The sequence below is a fragment of the Kogia breviceps genome, chromosome 13 (assembly GCF_026419965.1).
Source record: "Kogia breviceps isolate mKogBre1 chromosome 13, mKogBre1 haplotype 1, whole genome shotgun sequence".
Lineage (NCBI taxonomy): Eukaryota > Metazoa > Chordata > Mammalia > Artiodactyla > Physeteridae > Kogia > Kogia breviceps.
The window spans coordinates 21,863,358-21,884,090 of record NC_081322.1 but is presented as its reverse complement, the minus strand read 5'-3'; the positions used below and the strand labels follow the sequence as shown (position 1 = coordinate 21,884,090).

The window sequence follows — 20,733 nt, the reverse complement described above, 5'->3', positions numbered from 1 at the left end:
GGATGCGTGCCTGGCAAAGCTGTTGTAGCACCTCCAAGAACTCGTAAAGTAACAGAAACTTCTTTCGACGGCGTTGGCAACTTCTGTAACTTCCTTTAACTTCCTCCTTCATTAAACTCCTTTGTTAACTCTTATTTAAACTTACAGTAAGTCCCCTGTATACCAACCTTCAGGTGGCGAACTTTCAAAGATGCGAACGTGCATTCCATCAACGTCAGGCGTCAGTGAAATTGCAGCTTGCCCTCCATCGCCTATTGCTGACGATCCTTCAGCTCTACCATCTCCCCCCTCCTCTCCCTCCCGCAGGCAGTAACTCTTCTTGCCTGTTCACTCGATGCCAACCCCTGAATACCAGCTGTTGTACTGTACTACTGTACTTTTCAAGATACTGTACTATAAGGTTTCAAATGTTTTATTTTTTGGTTTTTTTATGTGTTATTTGTGTGAAAGTATTATAAACCTATTACAGTACTCTATAGCCGATTATGTTAGTTGGGTACCTGGGCTAACTTTGTTGGACTTACGAACAAATTGGACTTACAAACATGTTCTCAGAACAGACCTCGTTCGTATGTAGGGGACTTACTGTATAGTTTATATTACATATTGTTCAGAAGTCTTGTGCCTGTGTCCTCATCGTCAGCATTATCATTGATTATATTTACTTAGCCAGACATGCTAACTGCACGATCTTCACACAACAAAAGGGCTTCGAAAACATTAGACATATCAACAGGCATTTACTTCAACTGCTATGATCTCCACGTTCACTGAAGCATATTAATTAGTATAAGCAATGTTAGAAATAATTCACTGGCAAAATGAATGGTCTTCAAGATATGTGGATTGATTTAAAATACTATGTAAGTACCTCAGTTCTTACAGAAACGTGAGTACAAGATTCTGAGATGCCCAGCAGCCTACACCTTCTGTGGCATGATCTTTCTCCAAAATGATTTTTTAAAGGTTTGGGTGGTCAATGTTGTATAGCATTGTCTTATCATTATATACATAGATATAGATATAGATAGTCTATTAACATTATTGGAATATCTTGCATTCCTTATTAGCATCACATTAATATCAGAAGGGGCTCACAGAGGAGATCACAGTTTATATAGTCAGACATTTGATTAATCTCACTTTGGAACAGTGTTAGATCTTCTCTCTGCCTGGTGTATGTGTGCCCACTAGTGCTGATCACCTCTTCCTGTAATTGGTACAGTTCTCACTTATGGAATTATTCAGTTCCATGCTGTGTATTTCTTATACGTACACTTAAACAAAAATTCATATGTATACTTGAAATTAATTGTGAAAATTAAAAATATTCTATCAGACATTTCTTCTTTTGTTTTATAACTACTGCTCTGTACAGTTCATTTATCTCTTCCTCTTCCCATTTTGGAGTATCATTATAGTCTCAACTTACTTCAATTAACTCTAATTATTCTCTGGACACTCAAATTGTCCCAGTATGGTCCCTGTAAGCCTACTCCTTTAAATCTGCATAAGCTTTTTGAAGCATTTTTGATTTCCAGGTTCCAGGTTCCAGGCCAATCTTCATTCTTCCCTGTCCTAGGCCATGGAATCAACTACACTTCAAGAAACTATGGTTCCTTCTAGGGGAGAATAGTATTACACACACACACACACACACACACACACACACACACACACACATGCTGATCATAATTAGGGTGGTGGGTAAAATGCTTTGGGGCCAGTTTTGTGGCATTTCTGGTTCACATACATATCATGCTGCTGAACCCCAGCTTTCCTGTAAATTTTCATTGCCTGTGAAGACTTTCTACTCCATTGCCATAAGCCTTGACTAGATTTTGATGCCCTTTGTCCTAACGTGATCAGCCCAAAACCACCAGGGACAAACCTATAGTCAGACAGAGTCAGGATTATTGGCTCATTCCAGCGAGAGAGACTGCACACCAGAATAACTGTGGGAGGTCTCAGGAAAAAAGGAAAAGACAGAGTTATAGAATGTGGGGGAAGAATGGAGTTAGGTGAAATTTAAAAAGAAGTGATATTTTGCAACAAAAAGAATAAAATACCTAGGAATAAACCTACCTATGGAGACAAAAGACCTGTATGCAGAAAATTATAAGACACTAATGAAAGTAATTAAAGATGATACAAACAGATGGAGAGATACACCATGTTCTTGGATTGGAAGAATCAACACTGTGAAAATGACCATACTACCCAAAGCAATCTACAGATTCAATGCAATCCCTATCAAACTACCAATGGCATTTTTCACAGAACTAGAACCAAAAATTGCACAATTTGTATGGAAACACAAAAGACCCCAAATAGCCAAAGCAATCTTGAGAAAGAAAAATGGAGCTGAAGGGATCAGGCTCCTGGACTTCAGACTATACCACAATGCTACAGTAATCAAGACAGTATGGTACTGGCACAAAAACAGAAATATAGATCAATGGAACAGGATAGAAAGCCCAGAGATAAACCCACACACATATGGTCACCTTATCTTTGATAAAGGAGGCAAGAATATACAATGGAGAAAAGACAGCCTTTTCAAAAAGTGGTGCTGGGAAAACTAGACAGCTACATGTAAAAGAATGAAATTAGAACACTCCCTAACACCATACACAAAAATAAACTCAAAATGGATAAAGAAGATGTGGCACATATATACAATGGAATATTACTCAGCCATAAAAAGAAACAAAATTGAGCTATTCGTAGTGAGGTGGATGGACCTAGAGTCTGTCATACAAAGTGAAGTAAGTCAGAAAGAGAAAAACAAATACCGTATGCTAACACATATATATAGAATCTAAAAAAAAATGGTTCTGAAGAACGTAGGGGCAGAACATGAATAAAGACGCAGACGTAGAGAATGGACTTGAGGACGCGGGGAGGGGGAAGGGTAAGCTGGGACGAAGTGAGAGAGTGGCATGGACATATATACACTACCAAATGTAAAATAGATAGCTAGTGGGAAGCAGCCGCATAGCACAGGGAGATCAGCTCGGTGCTTTGTGACCACCTAGAAGGGTGGGATAGGGAGGGTGGGAGGGAGACGCAAGAGGGAAGAGATATGGGGATATATGTACATGTGTAGCTGATTCACTTTGTTATAAAGCAGAAACTAACACACCATTGTAAAGCAATTATACTCCAATAAAGATGTTAAAGATAATAAATAAATAAAAAGAAGTAATATTTTGATAGCTTCAAAGCAGGGCTGTGTGTGAAAAACTCAACATCAGATCTGGACTGTCTCAGGATCCTGTTTCTTGGAAACTCTGAAGTTACTATAGATGTGGACTGTTGTATTCAGGAGCCCCTTAAATGAAGGCTTTGCACCTAGGTTGGAAACTGAGGCTGCTTCTTTGTGTCAAAGTGACTTAAATCCTTCAAGCAAGGATGGAGTGTTTCATTCTTACTGATACAATTTCAACAGCAAGGTTCCTAGTAGCGTACGATTTTAAAGAACAAAATTTTTCAGTGACTTGGAAAGCAAACACTCAAAAAAGGGGGTAGTTATTATACTTTACAACTGTAGCATATCCTTGAGGGGTATGTTATTTCCTGTTAACTATGCAGCTGGGATTTCTGTGTTCATTATCCCAGCCCAATGAATGGCCAAGCAGATATTTATATTCTTAGTTGAAGCTAATTTTTACTTTCTCATTTCTAATTATCCTAAGTCTTCGAGGACAAATATCAGTTTAATGTGTTTCTTTTATGTACGCCTAGTTTTCTGTACAAACCTTGGTTAGAGCAGGGAGCAGCCATCTTCAACACGTGAGCCATAAGCTCATTTGTCTGATGATGAAATAACCTTACAGTAGCTGTTGCTATTTCCATTTGAGACCCCAGTCATATTCCTGATTATCACTATCAAACTGCACCATTTGTCTCGATACCATGCTCGCTTCTATCTCTGCTCAGTGAACTGTGCGAAAGGAAGCCCACTATGTCTCCATTAGTAACAAAGCATATAAAAGTGTGAACTTCATTCATTAAACAAGAGGACTGTGCAGGAAGCAAATACCAAAAGGCTTAAGGAGGCTGTAGTTCAACTATGGTAGCTGTATAATAGATTACTAAAAGTGGTAAGGTTTAAAGTATAGTAAACCGTTAACCATAAAGAACCGTGTAGACAAATCTCAAGCTGTAGACAGAATGAGATTAAGCATGTTATTCTCATTCTGCTATTAAGAAAACATCCAAAACCAATTTGCTAAGTTCCGGACGCGCAGGCTCAGCGGCCGTGGCTCACGGGCCCAGCCGCTCCGCGGCACGTGGGATCTTCCCGGACCGGGGCACGAACCCGCGTCCCCTGCATCGGCAGGCGGACTCTCAACCACTGTGCCACCAGGGAAGCCCTAGGTTATTATTTTAAAACAACTGTTTCTTATGGTATAAAATTACTAAAGATAAGCCAGAAGAATTGTTGCATTTTAGAATTGAGAAAATTTGTTTAAAAATACAAAGAGACAATGTACAATTCAGTGTCTGAACTAAAAGAGTTAAATATGAGTAAAAATCATCAGTATCTAAACATTTCTTTTTTGAGCTTAACTCTCCCTTGCCTCTGCTTCCATTTTTCGTTACCATAATCCCGTTTCTCTTTGCTGCCAGTCACTGGTAAGTACTCTGTACTTCGTTCTACAATTTTCTGCTTCGCTGGCTGCAATCTTATTTCTACTCAAGCCAACTCTATTAAAACAGCTTAGCAGCTGCCAACTCCATTCCTCATTCTCTTGTGTTTGTTCGTCAGACATTTACTAAAAGTCCTAATGTGCCTAGCATTATTCTAGGCACTAAGAGCTAGAAAACAGAAATCGGGGAAAATGAGGATGGGAGTGCCGCAGAAATGAAACACCGGGGCTTCTCTCCTGGCCAACAATGACAAGGCACTTACCAGACAAATGCTTTACACGTGTTAACTAACTCATTTAATCCTCTCAACAACCCAATGAGTTGGGAAATGTTATTACCCAATTTTTTATGATGAAGAAACTGCAGCAGAGAGAGATTAAATAACACAGCTAATAGTTAGTAGACCTAGACTTTACTTCCATAATCACAGAGATTCCTTTACATCTTTTTCTCCTCTTCTGACTGCTCCTCTGTCTTATCTCTTCCTCCTCATTCCAACCCCATTCGTTGGGGATGATCCCCCAAATTATCTTTCTCCAGATCAAATTCCAGTCAACTCTGCTTTACTATCTTTGTCATTTCTTAAACTCAAAATTTCCACTACTGAACACATTATCTTTTTGGACCAACCAGTTCCTCTTCTCAATTATCCTCTGTTTCCTAGAAACCCTAGGGTAGAGACTTTGATTTTCCCTTCCCTTCTCTGGAATGTTAGGTTCCCTTCATTAAATCTCACATTTGCGCCTTCATGTCTTCCATTACTGCAATGCCCTAACTCTTGTAACAGCTTCCTCACCGTCTCCCCAGTTCCAGGTTCTCTCTCCCACAATGGATCTTCTATTCAAGAATCTGCCACAGTTTTCTAATATCCTACTACAGGAAGGCAACACATTCCTCTGCCTGGCTTTCAGAGTCCTCCAAAATCTATACCGACCCTGCTTATCCAACTTTATTTCCCACCACCTTCCCCATAGATGATCTTCCTTTTCCTCTCAGTTTTTCTCCCTCTTTTCCAAAACCTACTTTGCAACTGAACTACCACCTTGACTATTAGAATAATCACTCAACCAGTACTCTGCTTCCAGTTTGTCCTTTCTTTCATTCCTTTTCTTTTAAAATTCATTCATCCAACAAGGTACTATAACAATACCAGGGATATAAGAATGACTAAAACACAGTTCAAATCTCAAGAAATGCACAGTCTAACAGGGAGAATACAGATGGACACATATAGACCTTTTTACTTCAAGTGTTATAATAAGAATATGAATAAAATCCAGTGAAAACCCAAAGGAAGAGCAATTAATTCTCTCAAAGGTGACGGGGAAAACCTTCACTGAAAAAGTAAAATCTGATCAACAGATTTCATGGGGACAAACAGATTTCCTGAGGGTGTCTGTGGAGCACATTCCAGGGGACAGAGTGAAAAGCAAGCACAGAGAGGGATGGTATCAAAGACCGTAACATACTCGAAAAGTTTGGGCTCCATTTGCCTGTATGTATAGTGTGTGCAGAGAGCATGAGGGGGCAGAAAATGAAACTGGAAGATACATGGATAAATATGAAAAGTCTTATATAATATGGCAAGGAGTGTTTATCCCCCAGATAATGGAAAAGTGTCTTTTTAAACAAGGGAAGTGAAGGTTGTAGGGGAGGAAGCCAGGTGACCTGATCAAATTTGTGTCTTAGAAAAATTACGCCGATGAATCAGGCAATAGGACTAAGTCCTAAACTACGGCAATAGCAGTGAGAATAGGAAGACACGGTTCCCAAAGGCAGATGAAGCCAAATCACCAGGGCTTGGTGACTAGTTACATGCAGGGGCTGTGTGAGAAAGCCAATCCAGAAGTTTTTAATTTATGCTACTGAGTAGGTGGTGAGGCCTTTGACCACAGAAGGAAATACAGAGAGAGAAACAAGTTCAGTAGAGGAAATGAGTTCGGCCTGTGACCTGCTGAAATGGGGGTAACCAACTGACACTGGGTCCAACATATGGTTGGAAATCTTTAGAGAGTGATGATGGGGCTTGGGTAGACAGTGGAGGCCTTGGGAGAAGATGAGTCTACCGTTTGATCTAGCTCCCTGGATTCTCATTCTGTTGTACTTACCAGATGACTTTCTGATATTTAGCTTTTCAAATAGTATTTGGTATTTTTACACACTTGGCAATTCTACTTGCAGCCCTAACTTGGTAACCCCAACTTGTGGCTTATCAGCCATCCTTTTCTGTGTTTAGGAATCTTGCAGAATCAAAGGAGGGTTGATTAGAACAGGTAAAATCAAATTCCTGAATTTGCAAAGTTTAGTATTAGCTGTAACCACCCTCTTCAGGTACAGAGCCCTCCCAACCCCACGTCCACTCCACCCCCACCCCCAGGCCTTGCCTCAACAGCCAGCCAGCCCATCTTTAACTTCATTTTTAAACTACAGGCATGATAAACAACAAGGTCCTACTGTAGAGCACAGGGAATGATATTCAATATCCTGTGATAAACCATAATGGAAAAGAATATAAAAAAGGATGTAGATATATGGATAACTGAATCACTTTGCTGTACAGCAGAAATTAACATATTATAAATCAACTATACTTCAATCTAAAAAATTAAACTACAGGTATGAAAATCATGACAACTTAGAAGTAGATGTGTTTGAAGTTTACCTTTATAGTATCTGAGAAAAATGGATTTTGAAGCATATCATAAGTAACATTTAACCTACATAAAACATAAATTACACAAACACCTTAGTAAGAGTCACCTAAGCCAAAAATATGTGCTAAATATAAATGACACCCCCTGCTCCCAGGCTGCCAAGGCAAGCTTTAACCGTCCCTCCACTTGAGAGACTTCATTATCCACGCTTAGGTATTGGGAGTGTGTAAGGCAGCAACAAAACAACAGCTCTAAAACTTGGCTATCAGTAATTGACAGGCACCTTAAACACAACCTATGGAGTCAGGCAAATAGGTCAAAGGAGTGAAGCAGGAGACCCATAAGGCAGCAAGAATTAAAACCAGAAGTACCTGCCCTACGAAAGGGCAAAGCTACTAGTTACAGGAATGCTGTCCAAGTGCTGCTAGATATTCCAATCTTTTCAAGGGGCCAGAATCCAGATTCCATGTAAAATTTCCAGATTTTAAAAAACATCATGTGGGACTTCCCTGGTGGTCCAGTGGGTAAGACTCCACGCTCCCAATGCAGGGGGCCCAGGTTGGATCCCTGGTCAGGGAACTAGATCCTGCATGCATGCCGCAACTAAGAGTTCACGTGCCCCCCACATGCCGCAACTAAGAAGTCCGCATGCTGCAACTAAAGATCCCGCATGCCACGACGAAGATCCTGCATGCCTCAACTAAGACCCAGTGCAGCCAAAATAAAGTTTTAAAAATACATAATAAAAATAAATAAATATTTTTAAAATAAAATTTTAAAAAATAAAAACATCATGTGGATCTTTGTTCTAACTGTTCCAAATTAGTCCATGTTACATTTAATAGTTAATGAAGCTGAAAATATTGATTATGGTTTAAATTTTAAATGTTCAACATTAAATATGATTTTTGAAATAAACTTCTATCCCAGGTACAATAATCTTATATCAATATATATCAATATATAAAAAGCTATCAAAATAAATATATATCAATATATAAAAAGTTATCAAAATAAATTTCTATCCCATGCATAACAATCTTATATATATTAATATATTATATATATTAATATCTAATCATCTTATATTAATATCTAATAATTTCAGTCTTAATGCTGCCAAACTTTTTCTTACAAGTCAAAGAGGAATGGACAGAGTTTTACTTTGCAATTTTAATAGAATGAAAAATGTATTACAGAAAACAATTTTTCATTTGTTGTAGCAGTTTGACAGTGCATATGGGTGAGAACCCCAAAACATTCATACCACCAATGAACGTGCCAGCCCCACAAAATTAGCTAATTTTCATGGATGCAAAAATACTTTTAAATATTTGTCATTGTTCACAATTTAGTGGTATCTATGTTAAAAGTGTGGTCTCTAACTAGGTTTCATCAACGGCTCTAGTTAAGTTCACCTTGACTCCATAGGTGGTCTTGGTATGGCCCCCGCGGAAACCAGCTATGTAAATCTGGGGCCGGGGCACTCGGCTGCTGCCTTCCCTCATTGACTGTGTGCTAGCATCCTTTGAAGGGTACACCTGGGAACAATTTTCTCTTCTCATGTGACTAAGATCAGTCTGTACCGAGTGAGTAACTTTCCGACGCAAATTGGCCTAAGTAGAAAGAGAATACACAGGAATGATCATTTCTCTAAAGAACAAATAAAATACTCCAGGTACCAGTTAGTATCAGCCTTTTTTTCTCTCAATCCACAAAGAAATTAGTCCTGCAACATAGCATGTTTCTGCAAAACATTAAAACATTGGAAAATTTAGAACATAATAGAAAATAAATACCCTTTGCTGAGAAGTAGGAACATAGATTAAATAATGAAAATGGACCCAAAGAGAGAACATACAGATTCAAACTTACAGTGAGCTCAATTCTTTGTTAATATAATAATAATTCATTCATTATTATACTTTAAGAGTCATACAACTTGGATTTTTCCACCATTCTTGGCTTATTTTTTTTAAGACAGAAATTTAAGATTTCCATTGTCTTACCTAAATGGGCTTCACCCAAACTTTTAATATAAAAAGCTCTGATGTTTCCAGATAATACTTTACATTTTTCTACGTTATGCTTACTCCTTTTATGGATTACAACTAAATATGAGGTTAAACAGATTGCTCAGGCTGGGAAGCAAGGAGGAGCTTATAAAAAAAGAGAATAAGAGTTTTATTGAAGTTGTGGTTAAAGTCCAAGGAAAAAACTGAGAAGGGATTACAGCATGTGAGTTAAGAAGGAGAGGCCTGGAATTACAGGAAACATTTCAGCGTTTGAGAAACTGCTGGTCACTGAGAACCGAAACTACTTCTCCCACACACAGCTTATCGTCTACATTAACAGGACTTTGCTATTCCTTTGTCTTCACTAGCATAATTTTACTATTCCAAGAGACTCTTGCCAAAGCAAATAACTTGATTGCTCATTACAGAACATCCTGAAAGATGCATGACTCTTCAGTGGTAAGCATTAACACACAGAAGAAGGCCTAAGACTCTGCATCCCTTGCCTGAAGATTCACCTTGCTATTCCCATCAATCCTGGACTGCTTTTTCATAATCTTTACAACCCATTTCAGGCCCCCAACACATCCCCTGACTGAGCCCAGGCATCAAAAGACCTGCCTTCAACCAAACTTCAAAGTCTCAATAAATCCTGACCTTGCTGTTCCCCCTCTGAGACATTGCAAAGCTCTGCTGAAGGGGTGCTTTCCCTAAGCCATGTACTCAGCTTTGTCTTATCAACACGTCATGTTGGTAATACATGGGGAGCTGGCATTCAACATGCTGCAATTCTAGGGGATAATTCTGTCTAAGGTGGGAAGAAGAATGAAGTCGAGGAGTGAGAAGAGAGGGTCCAGTCAATATGAGGTTCAGCCCCATTGAACACCGCATTCTCTTAACATTTCCAGGCCAGACCTAATCTGCCACCTATACCTCCCATATCCTGTCCAACCATGACTCCTCTCTTCTCCTTTGTCTATGTGTATCTCAAGACCAACTTAAAATGTCACTTAAGTCAATGGAGTAGAATTTTTATTTCACTTCTGTTATACCACTTACCAAGAGATACTAAAATATTTTTAGTGTATCAGTGTCACTTGCTAGACTATTAGTTCCTGAAGAACAAGGTGGTAGGATATATATACGTTACCCAGTATACTTATGATGAGCTCATGTGAGGCTAGTATTGATAGATAACAGAAAAGAATGCAGGGAATGGGAGCTTCATGAACTACAGAAGAGTAACTGGTAAGAATGCTACTGGAACAATGATCCGGAACAGGGGTCCCCAACACCCGGGCCGAGGACCAGTACGGTCCGCAGCCTGTTAGGACCTGGGCCGCACAGCAGGAGGTGAGCAGCAGGCGAGCGAGCGAAGCTTCATCTGTATTTACAGCCGCCTCCCATCGCCCCCATCGCTCCCCATCGCCCCCATCGTCCCCCCATCGGCCCCCATCGCTCCCCATCGCCCCCATCGGCCCCCATCGCCCCCATCGCTCCCCATCGCCCCCACCGTCCCCCCATCGCCCCCCATCGGCCTCATCGCCCCCATCACCGCCTGAGCCATCCCCCACCTCCCCCGTGGAAAAACTGTCTTCCACGAAACCGGTCCCTGGTGCCAAAAAGGTTGGGGACCGCTGATCTGGAAAATATTCCAGGAAGCTGAACCTTCCGCATCTTGAGAAATCAGGGGACTGAAAAGCTGTCACCAGAGAGGGCGGCAAGGGAAATGATGTGGTTAGTGAAAAGAGGACTCAATATACAAACGGACCTAGATTGGACCTTATATGATAACAGAACTCTAACCCACAACCTCTGCAGCAACCAACCTTGGAAGCCAAACCACAACCTCGGTAGCTGTAGCACTCAGCTCAGAAGAGCAGAGCCGACCTTTTTTTTTTTTTTTTTTTTTTCCTGATGCCTCCCCTTCCATCTCTGGACCAACCAGAGAAAGCCAAATATGCTCACTAAGCCAATCACAAAAGATGCCCCCCCCCAGCCCGCTGCTAGTTAGCCCGTCTCCAGTTTCCCCTGTCAACATCCTCCAATCAGAGGAATACCTGAAGCCGTCCCCTTTTTCACTATAAAACTTTCTCACTCCTCTCCCCAACTTTGAGTCTCTGCCAAACACAAGTGATGGTGACTGGCTCCCTTGATATAGCAAGCTTCGAATAAATAGCCTCTGTTCTCATTTGAGTAGTCTTCCTTTATTTCCACACCTGATTTCCGTTAAAGAGCTGGATAAAATATACTGAGAAAAGGCTACAGTTATAAAAAGAGTTTGTTCCTTCACACTATAAATATTGGTTGTTTAAAATGACCAGATATGGGCTTCCGTGGTGGCGCAGTGGTTGGGAGTCCGCCTGCCGATGCAGGGGACACGGGTTCGTGCCCCGGTCCGGGAAGATCCCACGTGCCGCGGAGCGGCTGGGCCCGTGAGCCATGGCCGCTGAGCCTGCGCGTCCGGAGCCTGTGCTCCCCAACGGGAGAGGCCACAACAGTGAGAGGCCCGTGTACCTCAAAAAAAAAAAAGACCAGATACTATCAAAAGGAAGAGTGGGGGAATTCCACTGAGTCAGATAGGGATGAGAGTTTCAAAGGAGGCATCAAGGGTAGGTACCTACTGTGATTAAGATGACTGCGAATCAGGACAAGTGAGACAGACGTCTGGAGAGAACAAGCTGACAATAAGAGGGGCCTGTATCTGTGCTATAACAGCAGTAACATTCTGCTCCTCAAAAAAGAAGTCCAAAAAAGAGAAAGGTATGCTTTAAATGATTAGAGGAAGCTGCAGGTCTTTAAATACTAGCACCTCATAGGTTAGCACAATGAGTTAAAACTATTATATACATCAGTAGAGAGAGTAGAGATTGAGAAAAGGAGATAGAGAGAAAGATAGCAACTATCATTGTTCTAGTTACTGGCTGATATAATTTGAGAGCAGTTTCATGCTTCTGTATTTCTATCTATGCTTAAAACTAGAAGATAGGGACTTCCCTGGTGGCACAGTGGTTAAGAATCCACCTGCCAATGCAGGGGACACGGGTTCGATCCCTAGTCCAGGAAGATTCCCACATGCCTCGGAGCAACTAATCCCATGTGCCACAACTACTGAGCCCATGTGCCACAACTACTGAGACAGTGTGCCACAACTACTGAGTCCGCGTGCCACAACTACTGAAGCCCACATGCCTGGAGACCATGCTCCGCAACAGGAGAAGCCACCACAATGAGAAGCCCTCGCACCGTAACAAAGAGTAGCCCCCGTTCACTGCAACTAGAGAAAGCCCACGTGCAGCAACAAAGACCCAATGCAGTCAAAAATAAGTAAATAAATAAACTAATTTTTTTTTAAACCTAGAAGACAATCTTACAATGTAAAGCTGGAAAATTATAAATTATACTAATTATTTTTATTTTAGCAAAAAAAACTGTGTACAACTCACTATTTTATATGAATAATTTAGCTTACCAACTCTATGAGTAACAACATATTAAAATTCCCCAACCTATAAATAATTTTAGAAAATATTGTTACAAACCAATTTTATAGCTTTTCTTCTTAATTCCCATTCATTCCACTCATATGATCTCACAATTGTTGGTGGCAATAAATGTGTATCCGTCTGTGTGCTACTTTCACACTTTGCAATTGGTTTTATATTATGTTTATCAACCTCTTTCATCTAAAGAAGTGGAGTTTTGTAATTAATATTTGTAAAAAACAAACACTATTTACAGATAACTAAAATATTTAGCTAAAACTGACAAAACATTAGGAAAACAAGAACATGAAACATACTTGTAAATACCAGCAAAATTTTTTAAAAGTTCATAATTAGCGAGCCAAATGTAATTACTTTCCCAGGCATTATGGATTTGTGCCTGATTTTTTGAACTTAATGTAGGAGGTGTATTTTGGAAGGAGAAAACCTAATATCACTCATCCCAAGTCAAATGTCCCTCTCCAATTTTCACAGTGGGGAGCATAAGTGAATACCTTATTGGAAATGGATAGAAGTTTAGAATAGCTATTAAATATTAGGTATACATCCCATTTGTTTAAAGTATCAGAACATCTTTAGAAGATATCTTAAACTCAAGTTCTGCATACATAGCAGATTATTATCTATTTTAGTGGAATATATTCATCTTTCTGCCAAAGCACCCAGAAAGCATACATTCACTATTAAAATATTAAGTATTCAGTGATTCCAGGCTAAACAAGTTATGATTATGCTGGAAATGAAGTTGCTGGAGGGGGTGGCAGAGGTTTAAGAAACTCAAGTCCTAGTAAAGAGGTGAGGGAAGAGATGAACTTCTTTCCCCAAATCAAGAAACATGATTACTGAACGCCTACCATTTAGCATATTTGCCTTCAAAATGATCTTATGATATACTTAGGTAGGTAAAAAGATGCTGAAAAGATAACTTACAATATTATGCAAGTAAATGGCAAGAAAAAAATAATGAATACAGCATTGAAATATGAAGAAAGAATACTCACTTCCAGAGGTATTAAAGGTCAGTGAAGGATTAAATACACACAGAGGGAAAAACAAGACCAGATACGTAGAGGAAAACTGTTCTTTAATAGCAAAGTATCTACATACAGCACACCTTCCTGGTTATCTGATTCGAGCCCTTGTCTTTGCGCTTTCTTAAGAGGGCAGTTGGAGCGTCACATCAACAGACTGGCAGCGCGGTATCAGAACAAGCGTGCCAACAGCTGCCCCCTTCTGACCACGTTGTCCTTGGCGGGTTGTCAGTCTTCCCGCCCAAGTGTTCAGACCATCCTCTGTTCCTCACTGTCACCAGCCCCATCGTCCTCTTACCAGTCACCGCTGGGATCCCTGCCAACCTGGTCAGTCGTATCCACACCCACCTGCTGCACTGTCAAAGTGTTGATAAATGTAACAAACACAAACCATTCATAAACCATGTATTGCAGGGTTTTAGTTTAGTGAGTTTAAAAGAGGTAAATTAAACGAGAGAGGATGACAGAAAGAGCAATTAAAATGTGGACCGTACAAATGAGAGACAAAGAGGAAGAAAACAAGGATACACAGCGGTAGAATGTGAGCCCCGTGCAGGCAGGGATTTGCTACCTGCTTTGTTCACTGAGCCCAGAGTCATGCCTGGTGCACAGCAAGCGGCTCCGTAAGTGTCTGTTGAATGAATTAAGGAATAGGCACACGCACACGCACACACACACACACACACACACACACACACACACACACACACACAGAAACACACCTTCAGATCCATTCTGTGGCCTTTCAGACTACTGCAATTGAAACCTGTTATTTTACAATTCTGAGCCTAAGTTACCACCTGTGTTATCTGTGCTAAGCTCCTTCCATTTTAGATAAGGAAATACTGTAGTTCCAATTATTTATCTAAATGTAGTCTTGCTCTTTCACATTTTTCCAGTCGAATTCATCAATGTGACTCCTTATCCTGTTTTCATTTATTCTTTGTGGATTTCCTTAGTTTCCATCTTCGGATGAGAACTCCTTTTGGATAACCTGTAAAGGCCCTCATTCTAACCCTGTCTCTTGCCTGGACTTGGGGGAGCATTCTACAACAAAATGTAGCTTTTTTTATTAACTACACTTTTAAATGTCATGAATTCTTAAAAAGCCAACCCTGCTCACCTGAGAATATGGAATAAGGGTTTCAAACTGTTGATGAAGTTGCAGTAGCTGAATCAATTCTGCATTTTTTTTGGCTTTTTCTCTAATTTTATCAATGTAATTTTCAGGATTTTCTGCAAATGAATATGCAGCATCTCTGGTATTGAAAGTGTAATACTTTTCTTCATATTTCAAAATTCCAATGGCTGGATTTCCTGAAAGTTAAGAAAAGGAATTGAATTCGATATGAAATACTGAGACTTCCCTGGTGGTGCAGTGGATAAGACTCTGTGCTCCCAATGCAGGAGGCCTGGGTTTAGTCCCTGGTTGGAGAACTAGATCCCACATGCACGCCACAATTAAGAGTTTGCATGCCACAACTAAGGAGCCCTGGAGCCGCAACTAAGGAGCCCGCCTGCCACAACTAAGACCTGGTGCAACCAAATAAATAAATAAATAAATAAATTTTTTTTAAAAGATATGAAATACTGATTCTATGTTTATAATACATTCATAGAACCATTCCCTATACACTCTATTTTTAACATATCACATGTCTTTATTAGCTAAAATGTTATAAGTAGCAATTTTAAGTTATACATTTTGTTAAATTATATTTTATGTAAAATTCAAATGAAATTTATTTTATACATTTTTTTACTTTATTTTTTGGCCACACCATGCAGCATGCAGGATCTTAGTTCCCCAACCAGGGATCAAACCTGTGCCCCCTGCATTGGGAGCACGGAATCTTAACCACTGGACCACCAGGAAGCCCCATATTTTTAAATTTTAAATTATGATTTTATCTAAAAATATTTCATTATCCAGATATAAGTTGTTTAAAAATCTTTTATGAGAAGCCACTTCATCATCTAGTAGGTTTTTCAAACCTCCTTAAACTAAACTAACCACTAGAAGCATTGTTTTAAAAATAATTCTGGGGCTTCCCTGGTGGCACAGTGGTTGAGAGTCTGCCTGCTGATGCAGGGGATGCGGGTTTGTGCCCCGGTCTGGGAAGATCCCACGTGCCGCGGAGCGGCTGGGCCCGTGAGCCATGGCCACTGAGCCTGCACGTCTGAAGCCTGTGCTCTGCGAAGGGAGAGGCCACAACAATGAGAGGCCCGCGTACCGCAAAAAATAATAATAATAATAATTCTGTAAGAACTACAAAATGAAACATCTGTTCCAAAATGTACATTTGCGTGTTAGAAAGTATCTCCCACTATGAAAAGATAGTACATAAAATATGGGTTATAAGTATCCACAATTTGTGGGAATTATATAGGAAACAGTAACACTGTCTTATTTATTTATTCTTTCACTTATTCAACAAATATTTACTGTCCCTGTTCTTGGCACTGAGGATACAGAGAAAAGAAATCAATCAATATACCATAGACCGGAGAGTGATCAGTGCGACAGAAAACAAGTAAGCAAAGCAGGTTAAACACATAGTAAAAGGAAGAAGGGCGAGATTGATATTTTAAGTTGGGTGATCAGAGAAGGCTGAATAAGATGAGGGAGCAAGGTATGTAGCTGTGGGGGCACAGAGCTGTCCAAGTAGAGGGAATAGCAAGTGCAAAAGATTCGACGTGAAAATGAGCTCGGAATGTTCGAGAATAGCAAGAAGGCCAGTGGGGCTAGAGCAGTGCACAAGGGAACGAGAGGTGGGCAGTAAAGTCAGTGATGTCATCTGAAAAGGACCCTGCCTGGGAAGCCCCAGCATTACCCGGGGACTCAAGCCCTGTGGTCTGCAGTCCCAAGGAAGGAGGGACTCCCACGGGATTCCTCCGAGGCAGTGCAGGTGGCTGGTGCCCAGGTAATATTGTAGCACGTAGAAATAAAATCTCCAGACTAGCTGATTCTGAGAGGATTCTAAACCCAAAGCCCCTCAAGCCCTTCTACTTTTTTTTTCTCTTTCTCCCCCTTTCTTAGAATCATAGTTGGTAGGAGCTGGAAGGGACCAAACAGACCTCATAGTTGGACCTTCTCCTTTTCCTGACGTGGAAGCTGAGGTCCACAAAAGACAAGAGATTTGCTGAAAGTTACTCTGTTTACTAATGGGACAACGGGGACTCGAACCCAGGCGCTCCTGGGACTTCCCTGGTGGTCCAGCAGTTCAGACTCTGCACTCCCAATGCAGGGCACCCAGGTTCATCCCCGGCCAGATCCTGCATGTGTGCTGCAACTAAGAGTTCGCATGTGCAACTAAGAAGCCCACGTGCCACAACTAAAAAAAAAAAAAAAAAAGATTCCGCATGCCGCAACTAAGACCCAGCACAGCCAAAAATAAACAATAAATAAATATTAAAAAGAAAATGAAACCCGGCTCTCCCAATCTTGGCCCATAGCTTTTCCAACCACATCATGCTACCTCTGTGTCACCCCACATCCGTGTTTCTGTGTTTGAGTCTCTCATGACTCCCTTCCCTTCTTATTTGTGGAGGGAGAGAGAGAGAGAGAGAGAGAGAGAGAGAGATTTGGGACGTGGGGGGGGGGGGTGGAGTGAAAGGAAGGAAAAAAAAGACAAGGGGAGAAAGCAATCATCTCCATTCTATTGCTTTTTACTTCTTCATGGCTCTTGATTGTTTTCTCCTGTCAGTGATCCTCACAGGGCCTCAGAATACTATTCTCTCAGTTCTCCCAGGGTAAACCTTTTATTACTCCCATAATGAAAAAATCTCTACCATAAAAAAGATGAGTCAATGTGTATGTTCTCTAGCCTCTTTACACACAATCCCAATCATTCTTTGTAATAATTCTATTGCCAATTCACATGGCACTTTTTGGATAATAATTTATTTCATCTCAATTTCTGATTTACTCTTTAGAGAAGGTTCTAGTAATATATACCTCATAGAGAAATTTTACTTGATAAAATATTGGCCATGTCCTTATAAGGAAATCCTGATCTATGTTAATGGAATAGAACCATACAGTGACAAAGAATATTGTTTAATAAACGTATCAGTCAAACTAGTGTTGCGCTTTCAAGCAATCACTTTGGAAGATGATCTATTTTAGGAATGCCACATAACACTTCTGAAATCCTTCACTGACATATGAGTCGTCCCCCTTTTATGATATTGTAGCATCCATATTTCATTATATACACATTCCATCACTTATCGCTTGTATTATAATTTCTTGTTTATGTCAGTCTATCAGGTTATGCTGCGAGCACCTCAAAGATAAACACTGCATTTAGGTCATCTTTGTAGCTCCTTTCCTAGTTCACCATTAGAGTCCATAAAATTTTACAAAGTGAGTGAGGGACAACGAGGGCACATCATTTAAAGAAAACATTGGAGAAGGGAGGACAGTATTATTTCCAATGACGTACCTGGAAGAAGGACATCTGTTGTAGCAAATGTGTAAGCACAAAATCCCCGATACTGAATCACCAATTTATCAAAATTGGCTGTTGTTTCTGGGAAAAGCCATTCTAGTTTTCTGAAATCCGCCACATTTACTCTCTCTTCTAAAATGAAAGAAGCGCACAAGAAAAACCGTATTCAGTGGGAAAAGTAAACCACCCAGGAAACGAGCAGAGACCGGCTGCTACGTGACTAAAACAGAGATGAATTAACTTCGTTCAAGACAGCGCAGCTCTTAATAATATGCGAGGTGGCAAAATACTTTGAAAATGATGCTTATGTACTAGGACCGTCAGTTCTTTAAACAACTGAGAATGTCCTGAGCAGAAAGAGTCAAGGAAACATCTCTTAGTAACTTAGTAATTTTGGTAACAGAAGATATACTTTTCTGTTCTTCATACTTCTAAAAAGTCTTCCTAGTTTTGCCGATTTTTTTTTACGCAAATAAAAACGCGAATTTATAAAACATTGATCCCTGAGGTTCTTACTTTTGCCGTGCTACCTACACTTCTGCTTCTGGCTCTGTATCCAAACAGCAGACACTACAAGTGACCCCGTGGCTACAGCTGGAAGTAAATGCATACTTTGGAGAGAACAGACCTTCTTCCCTCCTTTTTCCTGATATGCCTGAAAGCCTCAAACGGTGATGACATGTGGTGAGTGTAAATCAAATTCTTTGGAAAGAACATCGGGTCTCCCAATTCCCCGGAGCAGTAACTTGATAAACTGTGTTCTAGTGAATAAAAACGTTTGACTTATAGTAGGAAATGGCACATCTTGCCAATATAGTTGAGTTTAATATCTACTGCTGAAGTGACTTTAATTTTTCAGTTTCATTTAGTATTTGCACAGATATGCTGTTTTAACAAAATGAAAAGAGTAGGAAAAACTAACTGGAAGGATGTTTTTGAGTCTCTCTGATTTCATTTTCAGATTTTATGTATTCTAATAATTTAAGAATGCAAATTACCGCTACGGTTTTTTTTTTTACATCTTTATTGGAGTATAATTGCTTTACTATGTTGTGTTAGTTTCTGCTTTATAACAAAGCGAATCAGCTACACATATACATATATCCCCATATCTCCTCCCTCTTGCGTCTCCCTCCTTCCCACCCTCCCCATCCCACCCCTCTAGGTGGTCACAAAGCACCAAGCTGATCTCCCTGTGCTATGCGGCTGCTTCCCACTAGCTATCTATTTTACATTTGGTAGTGTGTATATGTCCATGCCACTCTCTCACTTCGTCCCAGCTTACCCTTCCCCCTCCCGATGTCCTCAAGTCCACTCTCTACGTCTGCGTGTTTATTCCTGCCCTGCCACTAGGTTCTTTTTCACTTTTACAGAAACAGAATGTGAAAAGGAAATTTGGAGAGTCAATGATCTAATTTCACTTTCTGGAAAAACTTTCTTTTTAGGCAACAATTCAAATCCCAGACTCTGTTCTGACATTTCTCATGAATTTTGAGTTGTCTTTAATAAGACAGCAGGGACTAAACAAGTAAAAGGAAGTTTATTGATAAAGACAGCCTTTCTATAAGAATCAATGCATCTCTTAAAGGGCCTAAAATAAGCTCAATTTTATAGGGATAACACTTATTGATTTATAAATTTCAACCTGAATCTGGGGTAGATATATGGCAAATAGCATTCCAAAGAAATGGAGCTTTATTTGCAACAAATATAGCAAGCATTAATTCCCTTTTCTACTACAAACCGATAATAAAATCACTAAGACTACAATAGAAACCTATAAGCACAGGAAATCATTGTTAACCAAAACACTAACAATAACACTAGGAATGGTTATTGCTGGAGAGCGAACTCTCCAGTTTATATATTTTCTGTTTTCCATATTTTCTATAATGAACATTAGCAGTCTTATAATCAAGAAAGATATTCAAAACTTTATCAGAAAGATACAGCTGAAAATTTTAAAACAGAAGAGTGAGTTTATTCTAGAGGTAATTTTAAGAGGAAGAGGAAATAATGGATGATTTATGTTACCAATGTGCTCTTTCATTCTACACACATCAGTTTTCACAGTCACTCCATCAAGAAGAGCTTGCATCACTTTCTCAGGAAAGAACAGTTCGTGAGTCCCCAGAAATGGCTCAAGATGAATAGTTAAATTACTGAGGATGCTAATCAAAACAGTTTCATCCTGAAAGCTAGTCCACAGATTGGAAAGGGCAATGAAGATGGGCTGAGGAAGAGACAAAAATGTTCAAAATGTCACTGTTTAATAAAATTACAAATCACTCTACTCTTAAAAATAAGCACAAATTTTTGTTTGTAAAGAGATTAATTCTCCCATAAGACAAGTAAAAGTGTCATGAAATTAGACGATAGAATCTCAGTAGAAATTGGACTCATAAATTATGAGAAAA

The 20,733-nt window shown here is 39.9% G+C and overlaps 1 protein-coding gene across 8 annotated transcripts in view; it reads right to left on the bottom strand.

Moving 5' to 3' along the window:
• Positions 1-8,463: 8,463 nt before the first annotated feature.
• CFAP206 (cilia and flagella associated protein 206) overlaps positions 8,464-20,733 on the bottom strand; it is a 66,986-nt gene continuing 54,716 nt past the window's right edge. For 7 of the 8 annotated variants that reach the window (XM_067011432.1, XM_067011434.1, XM_067011431.1 and 4 more), the window contains 5 exons: positions 20,351-20,549; positions 18,311-18,448; positions 14,986-15,179; positions 12,868-13,011; positions 8,464-8,926 (listed from right to left, as the gene is read on the bottom strand). In XM_067011432.1, coding sequence (XP_066867533.1) covers positions 8,696-8,926; positions 12,868-13,011; positions 14,986-15,179; positions 18,311-18,448; positions 20,351-20,549 — 906 coding nt within the window. In that variant the 3' untranslated portion in view covers positions 8,464-8,695. The remainder of the gene's footprint in view (positions 8,927-12,867; positions 13,012-14,985; positions 15,180-18,310; positions 18,449-20,350; positions 20,550-20,733) is intronic. The other variant, XM_067011436.1, reaches the window with a different exon arrangement.